General features: G+C 34.9%; 1 protein-coding gene across 5 annotated transcripts in view; it reads left to right on the forward strand.

Annotated features, from left to right (window-relative positions):
* LOC117337242 (hepatocyte nuclear factor 4-gamma-like) overlaps positions 1 to 19,604 on the forward strand; it is a 46,179-nt gene extending 26,575 nt beyond the window's left edge. For 3 of the 5 annotated variants that reach the window (XM_033898124.1, XM_033898121.1, XM_033898125.1), the window contains exons 2-7: positions 11,594 to 11,887; positions 12,079 to 12,194; positions 12,895 to 13,044; positions 13,308 to 13,548; positions 14,115 to 14,351; positions 14,632 to 19,604. In XM_033898124.1, coding sequence (XP_033754015.1) covers positions 11,594 to 11,887; positions 12,079 to 12,194; positions 12,895 to 13,044; positions 13,308 to 13,548; positions 14,115 to 14,351; positions 14,632 to 15,026 — 1,433 coding nt within the window. In that variant the 3' untranslated portion in view covers positions 15,027 to 19,604. Of the gene's footprint in view, positions 1 to 2,639; positions 2,769 to 8,903; positions 9,293 to 11,593; positions 11,888 to 12,078; positions 12,195 to 12,894; positions 13,045 to 13,307; positions 13,549 to 14,114; positions 14,352 to 14,631 lie in introns of those variants that run through there. The other 2 variants (XM_033898123.1, XM_033898122.1) reach the window with 2 other exon arrangements.
* The last annotated feature ends 1,637 nt before the right edge of the window (positions 19,605 to 21,241 follow it).

Consider the following 21,241-nt stretch of genomic DNA (forward strand, 5'->3'; position numbering starts at 1 on the left):
ATTTAATGAAAATCAATAATCATTTTTTTTTTTTTTAACAATTTTTTTATTCAATTTTAATTTTATCAACAACACATTACAAATACAATACATGTCCATTCAAACTTACAAGCATACATCATATTCATTTAGATATAATGTTATATATATTCATACATGTATGATTACACAGATGGTAAATAGTGTATACAATGTACACGTAAAAGTATATACCTGAACTTTAAATTGTCAGCACAAAACTGTTACATTAAATAAAACCACATCATATATATATTAAAATCATTAAAATCATATGTTAAGCCAGTTTTCAAGATTATTTTGTAACTCAACGTTGTTTCGGTATGCCTTATGCTTAACTATCATCAGCTTATGAGCTTTCAGTTCAAACAGTATATGGTTCTTTAAACTTATTAAATTGATATCTTTTTCTAAACATTTCATTTTAAACAAATATTGTTTAATCAATAGTAAAATAAGGTTATCTTATACCAAATCAGCATCACTGAAACTAAATTTTCCAAGTATAAATTCCTGTTTAATAAAATCGACAAAAATGTTGTTAGCAGCAAGTAATTGTTTAAATTCACGTAAAAGAACACTAACCTTAAATCAATAATCATAGGAAAATTAATATTGTTACAGGATCATATATTGTTGGAATCATTTAAAACTTTTTTTTTTAATCACTTGAAATCTCCTTTTTGACCATAAACAACACCTACAGATAATGATTTTAGAGATTTAGTGTCAGTAGCTATTTAGATATTGTAGTTTGATTTAGATTGGGCTCATTTTGAATATTACAGCTTTAATTAAACAAATATGTCACATTTCATGCTATTAAAGCAGCTAAATTGATTAACTAAATCATAAATTAAATGAAGTTGTAGATATTTATTGATAATTAATTGACATAATGGAGTTAGAGATGTATATTGGCAATAAATTAAAATGAAATTATAGCTGTATATTGACAATTAATCAACATAATTAAGTTTTTATATAGCTGTATATATATTGACAGTCAATTAACAATGAATTTATAGATGTATATTGACAATACACATTCAGATTTAATTAGAGAGAAAAAAAACAAGTGTGTCATCTGCTACTAATTATATCATTACAGAAAAACTTATCCAGGGATGGGTTAATGTATAAATGTGACCGGATTTTACAGAATGTCACATGGTCACATATATGCTGACACCTCAACAGAGATTGTAATAAATGGCAAGAGTTAGCATGTCATGCAGAAGTTGTTAAAATAGTTACCTTGAACATGTCGGTTGAGATATACATTTGGTAAGCAGGGGTTAGTAACAAGGACACACTGACATATTAGGTCAGGCCTATAAGTGAAAACAGGTTAGCCTTGGATCACTTAAAGTTGATAGTCACACATTTATATACATGTAGTAAGTATTTATAAATAGATATAGCCTGGCTCACCACATTGGTGATGAGGCTTCAACTGTGTGCCTTCTCTGTCTGTCTTTCTGTCTGTCTTTCTGTTTGTCTGTTCAATATGAATATTCAGTTTGTTAGACTTTGCATTTACGATGTAGTTCCAGTACAACCAAACGGTTATCAAATATAGATCACTTTGACCTGTATTTCTTTATGGTAGATTTTGTGTAGATTTGATTATGTATATATGTCTTACAAACTTTTTCTAGTATATTATTAGCAGTGGTGTGGTGTCCATAGTGTCGACATCAACCATTTCCTTTAAACAAAGAATAAATAAATATATTTGGCTTGTGGGTCTCTGGGGTGACGCCAGACAAAGTTTTGCAAAACGAAATGGCATTGACCCATATTTAAGGTCACTGAGGTCAAATCCATTGACATGTAAAGCTTGTAAATACTAGCAGCAATATACTGCTCGGCTAGATCTAAAGCAAACTAGTAAGCTAGAGCTGAGGTCCCAGGCTCAATCCCTAGTGACCCCTAGTGATCCCTAGTGGACAATTTTTGTTACTGGTTATATTTATTATCAACCGAAAGGCCTTTAGATGGTAGGCTGGTAGGATGAAGCCATACAAAGTTTTCAAAAGAAATGACTTCGACCCATATCCAAGGTCTCGGGGGCCAATTTTTTTTTTTTTAAATTCAAACAACCAGATTAACTAAAAGGCAGAGAATCATTAAAGCACTAATGACAAGTGAGCAATGCAGGCCCATTGGACCTCTTGTTATAAAGCAGATCCTTAGATATAAAGAAATATTCTCTATATTGATAAAACCTTTCGTGGTATTGAATGAGAACAATGAGATAAGTTTATTAATCTATGAAATGTATTTTTGTATATGCTTCACTTTATTACACGTTGGCTAATGTTTTATCTATAGGTAGATACAGTATATCTGGTTGACACACTTTCTGTGTGATAGTGTACGATTATCACAATACAAAGTTCCCTCACTCTACAGACAGATGAGTATTGTAGTTACTGACCGCCTATGTGATGATAATCGTAATTGTACAACTGCACTCTTAAGGCCACGACACCTTTTCTCCTTCTCTACCCACAAACTGAATTTCAATAGCCTTGACCTTGAAAATCTAATCATTTCTCGACAGGCAAGAATTAATGCATCACAATTTCTGCTTCATCTCCAGTTACTGAATGTGTGTATGGCGGAGCATTTATATAGATAAAATTTACATAGCACTTCATGACAATAAATACGTTGACAGGACAGTTGTATAGAGATGTATACACTCAAGTCGGAAATGGATGGTATAACCTTTGTTCATCTCGGTATGTATATTGATTTCACAAACTATAGATAATACATTTCATTTATTGAAGGAAAGTTGATTAACCTATTGACATTCATCACAGTTTTTGTGATTTATCATTGATTAACACCCAGACAGATATGTCCTTGTCACTGCGATTTTACCGGTGATATATGGTTCTTAACAAACACGTACATGTATTGAAACATTATATATGTTGATAGTTGTAAGATAGAAGTGGTGTAAGATCGAGAGTGTTTAATACTCATCGGTAAACAAAATGTTATTTTTAATAACATTTGTAAGACAGTTTAGAATTGAGCATTGTATATCAGAGTTGTTGGGATAATAAGTTATTAACATAGATATGTTAAGGTGTTATATATAAAAATATATATAAAGATATCTTTAATTAACATTTGTATGCAATTGTTTCTTTTATCAAATTGGAGATTCTGAAATGATGCAATAAATAGTGATCATTAATTTTTTACACTTTCATATAAAAAGGAAATTGTTTGATGTAGTTGTATACGTGTGTGTTTGATGTAGTTGTATGTGTGTTTTATGTAGTTGTATGTAGTTATATGTGTGTTTTATGTAGTTGTATGTAGTTTTATGTAGTTGTATGTGTGTTTTATGTAGTTGTATGTAGTTTTATGTAGTTGTATGTGTGTTTTATGTTGTTGTATGTGTGTTTTATGTAGTTGTATGTGTGTTTTATGTAGTTGTATGTAGTTTTATGTAGTTGTATGTGTGTTTATGTAGTTGTATGTGTGTTTTATGTAGTTGTATGTGTGTTTTATGTAGTTGTATGTAGTTGTATGTGTGTTGTATGTAGTTGTATGTAGTTGTATGTGTGTTTTATGTAGTTGTATGTGTTTTATGTAGTTATATGTGTGTTTTATGTGGGTTTTGTGTAGTTGTATGTAGTTGTATGTGTGTTTTATGTACTTGTATGTAGTTGTATGTGTGTTTTATGTGTGTTTTGTGTAGTTGTATGTAGTTGTATGTGTGTTGTATGTAGCTGTATGTGTGTTTTATGTAGTTGTATGCGTGTTTTATGTAGTTGTATGTGTGTTTTATGTAGTTGTATGTAGTTGTATGTGTGTTTTATGTAGTTGTATGTGTGTTTTATGTAGTTGTATGTAGTTTTATGTAGTTGTATGTAGTTTTATGTAGTTGTATGTAGTTTTATGTAGTTGTATGTGTGTTTTATGTGTGTTTTGTGTAGTTGTTTGTAGTTGTATGTGTGTTTTATGTAGTTGTATGTAGTTGTATGTGTGTTGTATGTAGTTGTATGTAGTTGTATGTGTGTTGTATGTAGTTGTATGTGTGTTTTATGTAGTTATATGTGTGTTTTATGTAGTTTTATGTAGTTGTATGTAGTTGTATGTGTGTTTTATGTAGTTGTATGTAGTTGTATGTAGTTGTATGTGTGTTTTATGTAGTTGTATGTAGTTGTATGTAGTTGTATGTGTGTTTTATGTAGTTGTATGTGTGTTTTATGTAGTTGTATGTAGTTGTATGTAGTTGTATGTGTGTTTTATGTAGTTGTATGTAGTTGTATGTAGTTGTATGTGTGTTTTATGTAGTTGTATGTGTGTTTTATGTAGTTGTATGTAGTTGTATGTGTGTTTTATGTAGGTGTATGTGTGTTTTATGTAGTTGTATGTAGGTGTATGTGTGTTGTATGTAGGTGTATGTGTGTTGTATGTAGGTGTATGTGTAGTTGTATGTAGGTGTATGTGTGTTGTATGTAGGTGTATGTGTAGTTGTATGTAGGTGTATGTGTGTTTTATGTAGTTGTATGTGTGTTTTATGTAGTTGTATGTGTGTTGTATGTAGTTTTATGTGTGTTTTATGTAGTTATATGTGTGTTTTATGTAGTTGTATGTGTAGTTGTATGTAATTTTATGTAGTTGTATGTGTGTTTTATGTGTGTTTTGTGTAGTTGTATGTGTGTTTTATGTAGTTGTATGTGTTGTATGTGTGTCGTATGTAGAAATATTTTTGGGGTTCTTGCAGTTTGTTGTTTTAGTTTAAAATAAGGATTACAACATTTTGAGTAGCAATGTAAATAGCATTGATAACTATATATACCTGATCACAACAACTATGCATTTTCAACTTTTTTTTTTTTATTTTCAACTTTTTATTACATGTCTACCACATAAATGTCAAGCTTTGTTTTTATTTCGGAGTAAGTCAACTTAAGTTGTGTGTAGGTAGCATAATTTGTCTTAAATCCAAAGTTTCTTGCACCAACACAAATGTAGAAACATTTTGTATAAAATAAGGACCTAATCGTCTCTGAGGACCACACAGGCAGTCAAGTGATGTCTGCTAGAAAGTAAAATCAAGTATGCTTCAGCTCAAATATGTTGTCCATTACACAGTTGACTTCACTCTTTATGTGTTTCCTTGATGCTTTGTCTGGGAAGTTAAAGGTATATTCTCTCTCTGATAGGACCAAAGAGTAAAAAAAAAATCCTTCTGTTTGGATAAAGGGATATTGATCATATAGGGTCTAAATATAGTCTACAGTAACCGTAGAATGGTGGGACTTGGTAAAGAGGGCCCCTCGGTGTGTAGAATTTTGCAATGCATCATCTTTTAACCCAGGAAATCAGTTGTTATGATTTTAATATTACTGTAAATGACAATTATGGATTTGAGTAAGGAGAAGGTGTGGAGTAGGGACGAGGTTATGGTTAGGTGGTTATGGCCCTTAGGTCAGTGTGTGGAGTGAGGATGAGGTTATGGTTATGTGGTAATGGCCCTTAGGTCAATGTGTGGAGTAGGGACGAGGTTATGGTTAGGTGGTAATGGCCCTCAGGTCAATGTGTGGAGTAGGGACGAGGTTATGGTTAGGTGGTAATGGCCCTTAGGTCAATGTGTGGAGTAGGGACGAGGTTATGGTTAGGTGGTAATGGCCCTTAGGTCAGTGTGTGGAGTGAGGATGAGGTTATGGTTATGTGGTAATGGCCCTTAGGTCAATGTGTGGAGTAGGGACGAGGTTATGGTTAGGTGGTAATGGCCCTTAGGTCAATGTGTGGAGTAGGGACGAGGTTATGGTTAGGTGGTAATGGCCCTTAGGTCAATGTGTGGAGTAGGAAAGGGGTTATGGTTAGGTGGTAATGGCCCTCAGGTCAATGTGTGGAGTAGGGACGAGGTTATGGTTAGGTGGTAATGGCCCTCAGGTCAATGTGTAGAGTAGGGACGAGGTTATGGTTAGGTGGTAATGGCCCTCAGGTCAATGTGTAGAGTAGGGACGAGGTTATGGTTAGGTGGTAAGGGCCCTTAGGTCAATGTGTGGAGTAGGGACGAGGTTATGGTTAGGTGGTAATGGCCCTCAGGTCAATGTGTGGAGTAGGGACGAGGTTATGGTTAGGTGGTAATGGCCCTCAGGTCAATGTGTAGAGTGAGGACGAGGTTATGGTTAGGTGGTTATGGCCCTTAGGTCAAGGTGTGGAGTAGGGACGAGGTTATGGTTAGGTGGTAATGGCCCTTAGGTCAATGTGTGGAGTAGGGACGAGGTTATGGTTAGGTGGTAATGGCCCTTAGGTCAATGTGTGGAGTAGGGACGAGGTTATGGTTAGGTGGTAATGGCCCTTAGGTCAATGTGTAGAGTGAGGATGAGGTTATGGCATTTAAAGGCCTTGGAGTAGGGCCCAGATCAAGGTGGGGGTAGGGGCGAGGTCATGACATTTATAGGCCTTGGAGTAGGGCCCAGATCAAGGTGGGGGTAGGGGCGAGGTTATGGCATTTGGAGGCCTTGGAATAGGGTCAAGTTCAAGGTATGGGGTAGGGGTGAGGTCATGGCATTTAAAGGCTTGAGGGTAGGCCCATGTCAAGGTGTTGGGAAGGGACAAGGTCATGGCATTAAGGTCTTGGAGTAGGGAATTTCTCTACGATAAGGTCACTGGTGTCTCAGAGTTTTGGGTGTGATGAGAAGTGTTCCCACTGGGTACCAAGTTTTCTATCATGTCTGTTGAACACCTGGTGAGGACAGAGTAGAGACATAATTTCTCAGTCCCAACACACACCTCCTGATGGAATGTCCAGCAGAGTGGAGTGGTCATCTTCTACCCATTACAAACAAACTACTGATTAAATGACCAGATAGATGTCAGTTGACATCCAAAATAAACAGAACCAGGGGATTACCCACCTAACAGGGGAGCCTGTAGTTCTGGACGTCTGGAGGACATTGGTAAAAACATCATAAGGCCTTGTACAAATGTTCTAATGTCAAGTAGTCCTTCCTTGACTGCCCTAAATATTCACCTGGTTCCTGTTCTGTAGAATGATACATTTGTTTGCAAGTATAAACTCCTACATTATGTGTTATTAAAGGTTGGTTCATATTCAAATGTATGGCATATATGGGGCAAAATGAATGTGTACAGCCTAGGGAAGGTTAGAGACCTGTGAGGCATCATTTTCCGCTTCATTTGAGATATTATTCTCCTTTCAAATTTTGAACTTTCCGTCCCCCAGTATATTGTTCCTTTCCCAGAAGTTTCTTTCTACTTTATGCTAAATTCAATTTTGAAAATAATATCTATTTCATCAGTTGTATTTCCACAATTCCACAAGTTAGGTATAAGTTTGTTTTAAAAGTCAAGAATGTTCTTTAGTGTTAAGGTGATTTCCAATAAAAGTCAACCCATTTTTGTGAAATGCATGTATCACTCAATAATTTCATCATGATAAAAAAATTTGGCAGTACAAGAAAACTTATTTTGATTTAGCCAAAAAAATGAGACTATCCAAAGTGTGGGGTAGTTCTCTATTGATACGCCATAGAGGGGCACAGGTGGCCCCACAAGTTTGATACTGAAGGGTGTGAATAGCCTTGGGCTGACCTCTCCTTCAATCCTCAGAGATGTGTGGGTCGGTGAAAAATGTCTGGGGATGGGATTGATAAAATCATTTATATATTTGGAATGTCTTATCTTAAACGACATTGGAAAGATTGATGTGAAAATGTACCGGATCAATCAAGTAGACATTATGAATGTAAACAAACAAGTTTTTCTGAAATAATCATTTTAGGTGTGGAACATTAAATGGAATTTCCCAAAAAGGTGGAAACCTATGATTCATACCTACTTGATTTTATTGTCGAAAAACCAGAATACAAAAAAATGTACATCGCTTAGTTGCTGACGGCAGTAATTTCTAATACAATTTTGAAAATATACACAAGTTGTATTTGCCTGAAAGTTCTTAAATTATTAAAGATATACATATGGTTAAACTACGACTCAGAATGATCTGCAGTCAATCTTTGTCGCCTTGTTAATTGCCTTGTTAATTGCCTTGTTTAACACATTGTGGGTCTAAAAGTCTGCCATTCTTTCACCTCTGTAGCTTCTTTATCGACCTAATTACTAATTCTTGGGAAAGTTTTTCATTTATTTATTTTTTTCTTTAATTTTTTAATTTTCAAAATTTTAACATATACATTAGATATGGAAAACAAAAAAAAATGTTTGAGAACAACCAAACAAAACATTAAAAGAAAAGCAGCAAAAAAAAAGGTGTGATTGCTTGTTTTCAGCTTTAATATCATCACAATTAAATGAAATACATAAAAACAATGTATTGGACAAGGGAAAAATAAGTTCATTTGATGGAAATAAAAAATGAGAATTTTTTTTTTTCCAATTTCTATATTAAATGTTTTATCATAAGCAATATCTTACTAAATACAATGTAAATAGATACTGTTTGGGAATGGAGATCTAAGAAAAACAATTAGAAATCATAGGCTAAAGTGATGCATTTAGAATTACAGAGGTAAACAAGTTGTCACATATAAGGCCCACTTAAGATTGGTCTATTGAGAATATCTATGGTAGAAATGACAGGACCTCGGAATGTCCTTTTCCTCACAGCTCAGGTACTACATCACATGGTGTGAAGAGACTGATAAGGGGAGATAAACACTGATTAACAAAACTTAGCTCGGGGAACACTTAATACAAACCACAGGGACCCCCAGCCAAGATTAGGTAGCCGATAGGTATAGGGGAGGGGCATGGAGACACCTGAGAAGGGGAGGGGCTGTCGTTCACCTGTTGGAGGAGAAAGATGGTAGATAAGGGTTTCGGTTGGTGATGCTCTATCTGTCTGGCTATCAGAGGTGTACAGACTTGTCATCAATGGAACTTTAAAGTGCTAGGCCTCGCACCTTGTTATCTCATCCTACCTTATATGGATGTCAGCTTAAGTATTCCTGTTATAAATTGGTGGCTCAACTCTCTCATGCTTGTTACCATTTCCGTGAGTGCTTGAGGAGACATCATATTCAGCTTAGCTAAGCATTTTCTACACTACGAACATTATTTCATGAATTTTACGATATTGCTGAAAAGTTGTAGAATATTTTTTTCTTTGGTTATAAAACGATTTTGCATATAAGAGAATAGGAAAATTGAAATTGATCAATAAGTGATTTAAATCTTGTGGCTGCAATGCTGTACTCCTACCTCCAATCTCAGCTTCAGCACCGGGAGTACTACTACGATCCAGGTAAGGCGTCACTATACAGGCTTTTCTCTCAGTTTTCATTGCTTACAGGGAAATTAGAGAAAGGTATCTTTTTGGGAAATTAGAGAAAGGTATCAATTTCATCATTATTAAGATTGTAAAATCATATTCAGGTATGATTTTCCATGAGATATTTAGGAATAGACTGATAATATTACAATTGTATGACATGCATAATGCTACTAATTATGTCCACAGAAGGTGATACAATGACTTTATCGTATACTACTAATTATGTCCACGGAAGGTGATACAATGACTTTATCGTATGCTACTAATTATGTCCGCGGAAGGTGATACAATGACTTTATCGTATGCTACTAATTATGTCCGCGGAAGGTGATACAATGACTTTATCGTATGCTACTAATTATGTCCGCGGAAGGTGATACAATGACTTTATCGTATGCTACTAATTATGTCCGCGGAAGGTGATACAATGACTTTATCGTATGCTACTAATTATGTCCACGGAAGGTGATACAATGACTTTATTGTATGTTACTAATTATGTCCACGGAAGGTGATACAATGACTTTATCGTATCTTACTAATTATGTCTATGGAAGGTGGTACAATGACTTTATTGTATGTTACTACATGTTTTATTATTCTTTGTTATATACAAAGGCATTCAAATAAGAGTTTGTATACTGTTATATTGTGTGATACGTACGCTCCAGATTTGAAGTTCTTTTGTACATGTAAGTGAACTCATGGAGTATACAGCAATACTCAGGTGTCACGTTTCTGTCCAACCTGAAAAAAAAAGGTGCGTGTGTATTATAATCAGGATGCTCTATACGGGTATTACAGTTAAAATTCCCATATCTTCAATATGAGATAAATATACAATGTGTAATCATAGAATTATCTAAAAAAAATGTGTGGACAACACGTCATTGTCTTCTTAAAATTTAATCAGAGCCAGTTGTTGACTCTTGGGCAGGTCGTCATCAGAAGGGTGGGTTTTGTTCACGATCCACCCTAGGGTTGAAACATGTCAACTTCCTTCAATTAATTTTGGTTTTTAAGAATACACTGAGGTGTTGTCCGGACATCGTTTAGGATTATCTTTATTGTACTTGTGTGGACTTTGTATACCATTAGTATCCATGCCATTGTCTAAAAAAATTACCAATAACCATCAACATCCAGAGACGTACCTGCTCTTAATGATAAAATAAGTATCCTAAGTATTTATTTTGAATGATGTCCAAAGTAGTCATAGTGAGATAAGTTGAAACTGCAAAACTGAAACCTTTGAATCCCTTGAGTTTACATCAGTGCTCTAGCTTAAGCACAGTATTCATTGATTTAGAAATAATAGTTTAGATAGAAAATTGTCATGGACAGAATTTAGCTGTTAACCTACTTACCATACTATCCTTTCAAAAATATTTCGATGTTTTATTTTAGTCATTTAAATATTAAAAGATATCCTAAAAAATATTATAATTTCTCCTAAAGCTGCAATTGATACTGCAGCACTAACAGAACAAGATAATCCACTCATCAATATATAGAGACAATAGCGCCAATAGTTTTAGGATTATGGTTAATAGGAGCGAGACCTGTAGGTACTAGTTGGTCGTGTGGAGGGTTACGGGATGATACGTTATCTGAAGAACCCCATTGTTCATACAAGTTGTTTGTTTGTCTGAAATAAGGCCTACAGTGACTGCTACAATACCATCATACAGCCGAACTGGTCGGTTTGTATCTGTCAGATGTGTCCGTGAGAATTTATATCAATATCAAACACCTCAATAAGAATACCTGATGGGTTTGAAGTGATTGTTGATGATGTTGGTAAGATGACGTAAAAGATTTCTGTACACTACCCATTATTCTATACATTGTCTGTAACCGATATTTGTACACTGGTATATTGACAATATGACCTTGTCAAAGGGATAGTTTAGTTTGTGAAACACTGCATTATCTAGTGCATATTAATGAATTCCTGATGTAATTACACATGGACCTATTACAAAAATAAAACGTGTTGCTTATTTTACAGGAGATTGTGTAACAGTGTGAATAATAAACAGATGACTTTTCAGTAAAATGTTTAACATAGAAGTATTCAATACAGGATCACTCTAATCCACAAATTGGATTGTAATTTTCTTTTGCTGCGAAAATTTAAATAATCACATGTATTGTTTCATCTGCTGTTAAAATTCACCAGTTTTTTCCTGATGTAGAATAAAATTTTCTGTAGATATCTAACATATATATGACACAAATAACTCGATACGTTTGCCTTGTGTGTTGTAGACTCCCCGGAGATGAGCATGGGTGCCCTGGGGCCGATGCCAGTAACCTCCAATCCGTCCTCCCCCACCCATGGGATGAGCCAGTACTGTGCGATATGTGGCGATCGAGCGACGGGTAAACACTACGGAGCCTCAAGCTGTGATGGCTGTAAGGGTTTCTTCAGACGTAGTGTTCGTAAAAACCATGTATATACGTGTCGCTTCAGTCGGAACTGTGTAGTGGACAAGGACAAGCGTAACCAATGTCGCTACTGTCGACTACGCAAATGTTTCCGGGCAGGCATGAAAAAAGAAGGTGAGAGCATTAAAATATTACCTATGGAAATAAATCAATTATCTGTGTTTCTGTTCAAATATGACTCTGTATGGTATATCAAACTGAATAATTTTGTTTGAATGGGATAGGATTTAAACTGACGTAAATTTTTGAGGCTGTACAGCTATGAACTGGATAGGATTTAAACTGATTATCTTTTGTTTTTGAAGCTGTACAGAATGAACGGGATAGGATAAGCGTGCGGAGAACTAGTTATGAAGATGTTGGACAGAACACAACCCTGTCTGTCAGCACACTGTTAAATGCCGAAATACTGTCACGACAGGTATGGATATAGTTACCATGGTTACGGTCTATAACAAATACTTGTCCACAGAGAGGGGCCGCGGTCACCGAGTGGTTAAGGTGTCCCGACACTTTAACACTAGCCCTCCACCTCTGGGTTACGAGTTCGAAACCTGCGTGGGGCAGTTGCCAGGTGCTGACCGTAGGCCGGTGGTTTTTCTCTGGGTTCTCCGGCTTTCCTCCACATCCAAAACCTGGCACGTCCTTAAATGACCCTGGCTGTTAATAGGACATTAAACAAAAACAAACAAACAAAAAATTGTCCACAGAGACCACTCATTAGATGTCCCTTCTCTAAAGACGACAATTTATATCAACTCTCCATGAAGGCAAACTTCTGTTTTATATATACCAGTATGTGTAGCAATGTAAAGATGGTAAATTTCCTCAAATTATTTTAATGACAATATTGATTGTTGCTGGGTTATTATGTGTTCCATGTTGATTGTTGCTGGGTTATTATGTGTTCCATGTTGATTGTTGCCGGGTTATTATGTGTTCCATGTTGATTGTTGCTGGGTTATTATGTGTTCCATGTTGATTGTTGCTGGGTTATTATGTGTTCCATGTTGATTGTTGCCGGGTTATTATGTGTTCCATGTTGATTGTTGCTGGGTTATTATGTGTTCCATGTTGATTGTTGCTGGGTTATTATGTGTTCCATGTTGTTATGGTTACAGATTACCTCCCCTGCTGGCCTGTTAGATTCGTCTCAGAGAAATATTGCTTCAACAGACGATGTGGCCGAATCCATGAAACAGCAGCTCCTTGTACTGGTCGAGTGGGCCAAATACATTCCCTGTTTTTGTGAACTTCCGCTAGATGACCAGGTATGTGTTGTTACACTGTAAAAGTTTTTTAAGACATACCGACTCTATACAAATTTCTCCACATGACATTAAAACAAATTGGACTCAACATTATTTATTAAAAGACCTGTGATAAATTTGGATAATAATCAAACTATTTACTGTGGTTCCATTGAATTTGTTACAAACAGATTTAACTGTATATAATGAAATATTATATAAACTGTTCCAAAAAATCATTTTGTTAACTATAATAATTACAGTAACATGGTTTTCCTTGTCAGGTTGCTCTGCTTCGTGCACATGCTGGCGAACACTTAGTCCTTGGTTGTGCCAGGCGATCAATGTCATCAAATGACATGCTTTTGCTTGGCAATGATGCCATCATTCCTCGCCACTGTCAAGATGCAGACATGGGTCGTGTGGCCTCGAGAATCCTTGATGAACTGACAGGGCCCCTTAGGGAGGTACAAATAGATGACTCGGAGTTCGCCTGTATGAAAGCTATTGTGTTTTTTGATCCAGGTAAGAATCATGACATCAATCAAGGGCATATCTGGAGGATGTGTCTAGGTGTGAAAAAATGTTTCCAGTGAATTAATTTTCATACAATTTGAAATACACTCTTAGTCTGTTAATTGTACATGACCTTTTACCTATCTTGGCTGGGGAAATTCTTATTGTGGTGATCATGAATAATGTAATGAAAAGAGAGGTTACCTGTAATATTGTCTGGGATTAAATTATCTGTTCAGAGACAATTTCGTTCTGATTGTAATGATGGCTTAACAGGCAGTGTATTTCATTGTCTTTCTGGAGTATGACATACATTGTAAAGGATTCCGATGTTTGGAATGGCTTTTGTGTTTTTAAACTCTGCGACATTGCTTAGGAATATGCAGTAACTGGTAAATGTTGTTTTCACAATAAAATCAGTAGAAAACACTTTATCCTCTAATTTATGATTCAAGCAAAACCTTTTTGTATCAAGCTTCTGGTAAAGCTGTTAAAATTAGAACCATTACATGTTTTAATTGCAATATTAGACTGTTTAAGGCCTTGTGTAGCAAGCCTCTGTTTATTTATTGTAGATGCGAAGGGCTTGAGTGATCCCCAGAAGATCAAAAACTTTCGTTACCAGATCCAAGTTAATTTGGAGGACTATGTAAACGATCGTCAGTACGATACTAGAGGACGTTTTGGAGAGATCCTTCTCCTGCTGCCACCCCTTCAGAGTATCACATGGCAGATGATTGAGCAGGTTCAGTTTGCCAAATTGTTTGGAATGGCACATATTGACAATCTCCTCCAGGAAATGCTTCTCGGAGGTAAGTAATGTACCTGTATATCCTTTTTTTAAAAAGGGTCTTTTCTTCTTGCTTGTAGTGAATGGTGCCCGCGATATACAATTTGTATTTTATGCATATTCATCAGGAAATAATGTAGCAAATTTTAGCGTAATGTAAATTTATTTAATGATAAAACATATCTTTTGTTTGGGCAGATATTGGTGATTAACAGATTGAGCTATTTTTATTTTCTGAAAATACTGGTATGAGCAGTTTTATGTTTTGTTACGTATGACCAATCTGTGATGTTTTACTACAGGAGCAGCAGCAGCTGCAGCAGACCCCACCACAGCAACAAACACACCCACCTCACTCGAGCCGTCTCTGGACTTACCTAGTTTCCAGGATCCGATGAGTGACCACCTTACGATGCCCCAAGGAATGGATCTCCCCCACATGTCCCCCACAGCCAGTCAGAGTCCACCCCTCGGACTCTCCTTACTTCACAATCCAATAGACCATATATCCACCCCATCTCTAACAGCAGACCACCTGTTGTGTAGTACGTCCATGGCTGGCGCTATGTTAGACCACGGATCAATTCACATTCCTAATGGACACAGCCCAGTGGCGTCCCCAACCCTTCCCACCACCTCTGAATCTTACAAGGTTGCAATGACCCCGCAACAGAGGTTTAAACAGGAAGTGCTGTAACCATGTTTTAAGACTCATTTTATCAATATGAAAGTTACTTTCGTTTATCTCGTTGTTATGACGTTTTAAGTTTGGTTACAATGCGTACCAAACTGGATAACAATGGTGGTCAAGGAATGATTGGGCACATTTCATTCCTGTTTGTTGTGTTGTAGTATACACTTGCCATTCCTTGAAACAGGGGAGAAAACTCTTCCTGTGCTATTTGATCTGAGCTGGTCATGGGGAAGAATTGATGTCCGACTTCTACATGACACTTCCAAACAGTGTTGACACTTACTAAGTAATGTGACCTGCAGCTTTCAAAAGACTTTGTGCTTCCGTTGTAGACAGCCTGATGACCGGCTTGCTGAGGATGTCATAATCATGTGATATATTTTTAACCACTGTAAAGAGTGTTACTTAGTAACTGTCCTCAATATCTGACATGTCCATCTTGTTGCTCATCTTTGAAATCTAAGGGTTATGATTAGAGTTTGTACATGAACACAAATCCCTGGAATTCGGAGGATGTTGTGTGGCTGTGACGTCAGCGATGGCTTTGATAGTTTGACTATAGTAGTCCTATTAGATATGTTTGTAAATGTTAAAAATGAATTAAATCTTATGTGAATGTCAGTGATTATTCTGTTGTGAAATACACAAGTGACAACATAAACAATTTTGTTAATTACCTAAAATGAAGATTTGTAATTCCAGTTAAAACATTGAGGTGTTACAGCCTAAATGTAACACTCTGAAAATAGAATTGTCATGCAGCTTCAGCGATATTAGAGTTAGCTATATTAATAATTATCAAGAAGCCTGACAAAGTGAATCTGTTTAACACCTCTGTTTAACACCAAGAAATGACTCAATCATTTTATATAAAGCTTGAAAGGTTATATCTCATATTTGAAAACATACCTTTCATAAATAAACATTGACTGAACCAGTTGTTTTGTTGTCTAATACCAGGTATAGGATTTATGCTTTAACTAATTCAGTAAAACTTTTTTACAATATTCATTGAATCAATTATTTCATTTATTAAAGTGTGTTTGAATATTGAATATTCATTTGATCATTTATTTGTTTGATTCATTAATATTTTGAATATTCATATTTCATTAAATATGTTTGAATATTCATTAGCATCAATCAGTTAGAATAGTCATGTAACATTAATCAGTTTGAATATTCATAGATTCCTTAAGATCAGTATGCTTTTGCACTGACAATACCTATATAAAATTTCCTAGAAAACAAGTCCCATAAATGTCACAGTGCCATAGCTAGCTTGTACTTGCCATTTGTGGATGAGAACATGAAGAAAACATACAGCCTACTATAAAATCAGTGTAGGGATAAGGTAACATATATCTTGTACAGGTAGGTTTAAGACCGATATATATAGGAGATATTTGGGGGAGGAGGGTGTGGAGTGAAGCTATATGAAGGTTTAAACTGGAGGGGATTAAATACTGTGTCAAGGTTTGACATGGTTTACCATAAAAAAACCAAGAGGAGTTAAGTTAACTAGGTTAGGTTTGATTATATTCAAATGTTTAGGGAGGGTGTTATATCAAGGTTTAAACCAGAGGGGTCAAATCAAGGTTATACAAGGTTTTACTATAAATTAAGGTTTAACTCTGTACATGTGTATAGGGAGGGTGTTATATCAAGGTTGATATATTCATCACAATAAGTTTTAGAGGGTCATTAGCTATCCTAACACAGGCATCGTCAGATTATGATGACTAATTGTGTACTTATGTACTAAAAAATAGTACAACCATAGTAGCAGGCCTCTACAGTGTCTTATTGGCTATAATTTATATTACCATGGTAACAACCAAACAGTGCCTAATTGGCTACAATATGTATTACCATGGTAACAACCAAACAGTGTTTAATTGGCTACAATATGTATTACCATGGTAACAGGTCTATAGTGTGTCTAATTGGCTACAATATGTATTACCATGGTAACAGACATGTATTACCATGGTTACAGACACTATGTATTACCATGGTAACAGTTTTTGTTAGAGGAGATATTATGTTTATTATGCAGATTTGAACAGGTTGGTGCTGAGATATCCTTGCATGCTATTGAGAAAAAGTGACGTAAACAATGCAATTTTTATTTTGTTGATGTATTATAATTAATTTTAATGTGAAAACTATACTATGTTTTACGCATACATTCTTGTGTCATACATCTAACTTTTATATTATCTGTGAATTGTGTGTAATTTGTGAATTGTGAATTATAGAAAAAATAGAATGTGTAAAGAAAAATGATTCAGATGTCAATTGCTCAACATATCACCTAGTCAGTAACATAGTAATGTGTTTCCCCTGTATCAAACCCTGCAGGCCAACACAGTCCCAGATTTTAATGGCGGGGAAGACAGAAAACAGTTTTGGTTTGTATTTCTAATGGATATTAATAGATATGAGTGGCTTGTTTTAAGGCTTTATGTCTTAATGTCAGAAAAGTAAATCATAAATGGAATAATGTACGATTATTGAAAATATACTGATAATGTTATCAATTCACTCAGTTTTTCCAGGAATAGAACCACATCTCATCTTCTGCTTGTTTGGTCCCATTTGGGCATTATTGTAAATCTTTTTTTTTTGTGTGAATCAATCTTTTTTTATCTTTAAATAGAATTTATCATTGATAAGTAATAACTGATAAATTGTTATTGACATAAGATTATAGGATATAGAGTTGTCTGGTAAAACAAAAATATATAGGTCTTAATTTGAGGATTTGATAATAAAGAAAGGGGCATTGCTAAAGTAATCAGCTATTGATAAGACCCTGACTGGTAATGTTAATAAACACGGACAGTTTTACATTAAATGGTTCATATAAATCCTGCTGTGTATAGGTACAGATCTCAGCCTTCGTACTGCTCCAGCTAATGTTGCTGATAAAATTCTCTATCCAGTTTTATGTTTTTATGTCATTGCCTTTCAGAAATAAAAACTTCCATTTACAATTGTCACACAACTGTACCAAGTGGATGTGACCTCATTTAAGAGTGTGTTGTTTGAATTGCCTTATCATGCTCTAGCCTATTGAATCATTATTTCTGTTTTCATGAATACAGCTTCTAAATCAATTAAATAATAATACCTACAGAATGTATATGTTTTTGAAACAAGCTTTGATTTAACAAATACGGATTTCTCAGAAATCTATCCATCTAACATGGTTTGTCTTTGTACATATGTATTATTGATTAAATTTTATAATTTGAAAAAGAGGTACATAAGGAAAATGACCATTATGCTTTGATTTAGTTTTTGTATGCACATGTGCATATAAGTCAGCTGTAAATAGAAAAATGCCAGGTTGGTTTGTGAAAAGTGATTATGTATTCACAAACTGACAAAAAATTCACACAAAAATGAGAAGAACTACAGGAATAACACTACAGTGATTACAAATCATTGATGATTCTTTAAGTGCAAATGAGTTTATTTTAAAGAATGTTAAATTATGGGTACAAGTTGAATATGCTGCAGTGACCCATTTTATAATGTCAACTAAAAACATTGTGAATTAACACTTAATTCCTTGTTCTAATAAAAATTGAACTCCCCATACATGAGGACATTATTTTGTACTTTTTGATTCTAGTTCTTGACCAACAAAATTGTTAGAACCTGGAAAAAATGTAGGAGAAAAGTTATGATTATGAAATCTTGGTGTGACCAGGTGAATTGTGTCAGTAGTGTATATATATATACTGTTGATATGTGTGTTGTGTGTTTTGTGCATATAGCTGCCTAGTTATCTCGCATGTAATGTGAAAATGAGCCATTAAGTATGCAATGTGTTTAAATTCTTGTACATAATATTGTATTAATATAGAAACAAAATATATAGATTTTTAATAAAATACATATATATATGAATTTGAAAAATTGTATGATTTATTTTATAAGTATTCTATTTGCAAAATTTGCATTATTATAACCATCATTCATGGTCATAGAAATGTTTGACAAAATATTCAATTTCTAATATTTGTGTGATGCAAAATTCTGACATTTGGTTTTGGCATCACATTCAGATTTAATATTTAACTGAAATGGTTGAACTCATTTCTACTTTTTGTCAGACACTTGGCTTAATATCCATCTATAATTATTATCATGATTGGCATGTGTCATGGCCAGGTGGTCAGCCATTCAGAAAGTGGCAACATGAGCACTCAGATATTCAGAATATTTTTATTCTTGAATATGGCATTCATTTGCAATAAAAGGTTTACTAGTGAATGGGTTTATCACAAGTAAAAATGGGGTTATATGGTCCAAAATAAAAATGGGGTTATATGGTCCAAAATAAAAATGACTCGTAACTCACCCATCATCATTTTAATCACTTGACTAACTTAATGGAGGGTAAATATGGTGGCAGCTAATAGACAGAGCCTTAATATTAGGTATATACACTTTGAGATCATACAGAAATGTTTACGATGTTTATATAAGTTTAAGCTATAATAACAAAGACAAATCATCATGTACTGTCATTCATCGGATAACAATAAACATAATCCTCAAACGACAGCTGTGTTTTATTTACTCTTTTACCCCAATTTAAAACTAGATCTGTTGCTATGATAACAGACTGAAGCCTCCAGCTCCCAAATCCAACCTGTTTATAAAAAATGGGTAAAATAGTAGCTAGATCAAAGCAGCTAGCATACAAATTCAGTGTACATGTTTGCTGTTTCGGAAGTTCGGATGCAAACTTTTGAAAGAGATGTCTGGGGAAGATTTAAATTGTCTACAATTATGGTAAAGGGGCATAACTGCAATAACAATAGGCAAATCAAATAAATATGCACAGGTGCACAACTTGTGTGTGATGACTACATCACTGAAGTTTCACAAAACTCTGATAAACCTATCAGTTGTCTTATAAATGATGACTATCCCCTGCAATTCAAAAAGTTTTGATGCCTTATAAACAAACAGCACATTTGATCAATCATATTAGGCCACTGGCATACTTGGATGAAATACTTCTAAATCTGTATTTATGAATGACCTTTATCTTTTATTTTCACTGGTTTCATTGTATTCTACAGTGGTCCAGAGTCGTATTAGGACCAGTAGCATGCTAATTGATATCCCCTCAATAAAACGAGTCGGAGGGTCATTGCTGAAGGGCCACAATGTTTATGTAAATGAATGACATTGATCTACAATGTACTTTCAAGGGCGCAGGGATCTATCCATTACATAGAGGTCAAGGGTCATTATATAAAGCTAAAAGTGATAATGTCTTGAAATGAAATTATCTGCATCATTCATATTTTGCACAGTAAGATACTAGGGTAAAGCTCTTTCAAGACTTTTTAAGAAAAGACCTTTATCCACTTTCAAAGTCATCGGGATGAAAAGAGTTTAAATCTTGAAACAACTTCCTCTCAATATCCAGGAGGTATTGGGTCATTAATTATCATACTAGACCACGGATTAAGACAAAATTTGTTAAAGTTGAGTTACCTCCCCTTTTCTAAAAGTTATACCCCTTTTGTGTTTATGAATGCAAGGGTTCATTGTGGTAAGGGTTGTGCAATGGTCCCTTTACTTTTTACTCGATTGGTCAATTGAGATGGCTGCCACAGCCTCCAGTGAAGGTTAACAAAACTAATTTCCTATAACTCTTGTACTATTCAATGGAATTCAATAAAACCTTGTGGGAGGGATTGTTACAAGATGTACTTTAATTTTCAATAAAAAAATAAATTTAAAACAAAATGTTTAGAGATGATTTCTGATTGGTCAAATCTTAGATATCATTCAACTTTGATGAAATTTGGTATATAGGTTCACCATTGGGCAATGGTCTCTTTCGTAACCTCAGTTTCACATTTTGAATTTTACTGGCCACTGATTGGTTGAAATTAACATATTGTTCAATTTCAAAGAAAATTGGTATAGAAGGATATTAGGGGACTGCAAATTAAACTGCATGGGTTTCGTTGCCATATTAACCACACAGGCTTCTGATTGGTGGAGGATGGGGGTGGGGTGAGTATGAGTTGGCCCCCAGATAACATTGCAGTTGTTGTAGTAATTATAGAAACTATGAATAACATTTTAAAAGATAAGAAGACTATCTACACTACTTCAATATTCAGCTAAATAAAAGTCCCGATTGGGCATGTTTCTGTTACCTGCTTCTAATGAAACTT

The sequence above is a fragment of the Pecten maximus genome, chromosome 11 (genome assembly GCF_902652985.1).
Source record: "Pecten maximus chromosome 11, xPecMax1.1, whole genome shotgun sequence".
Lineage (NCBI taxonomy): Eukaryota > Metazoa > Mollusca > Bivalvia > Pectinida > Pectinidae > Pecten > Pecten maximus.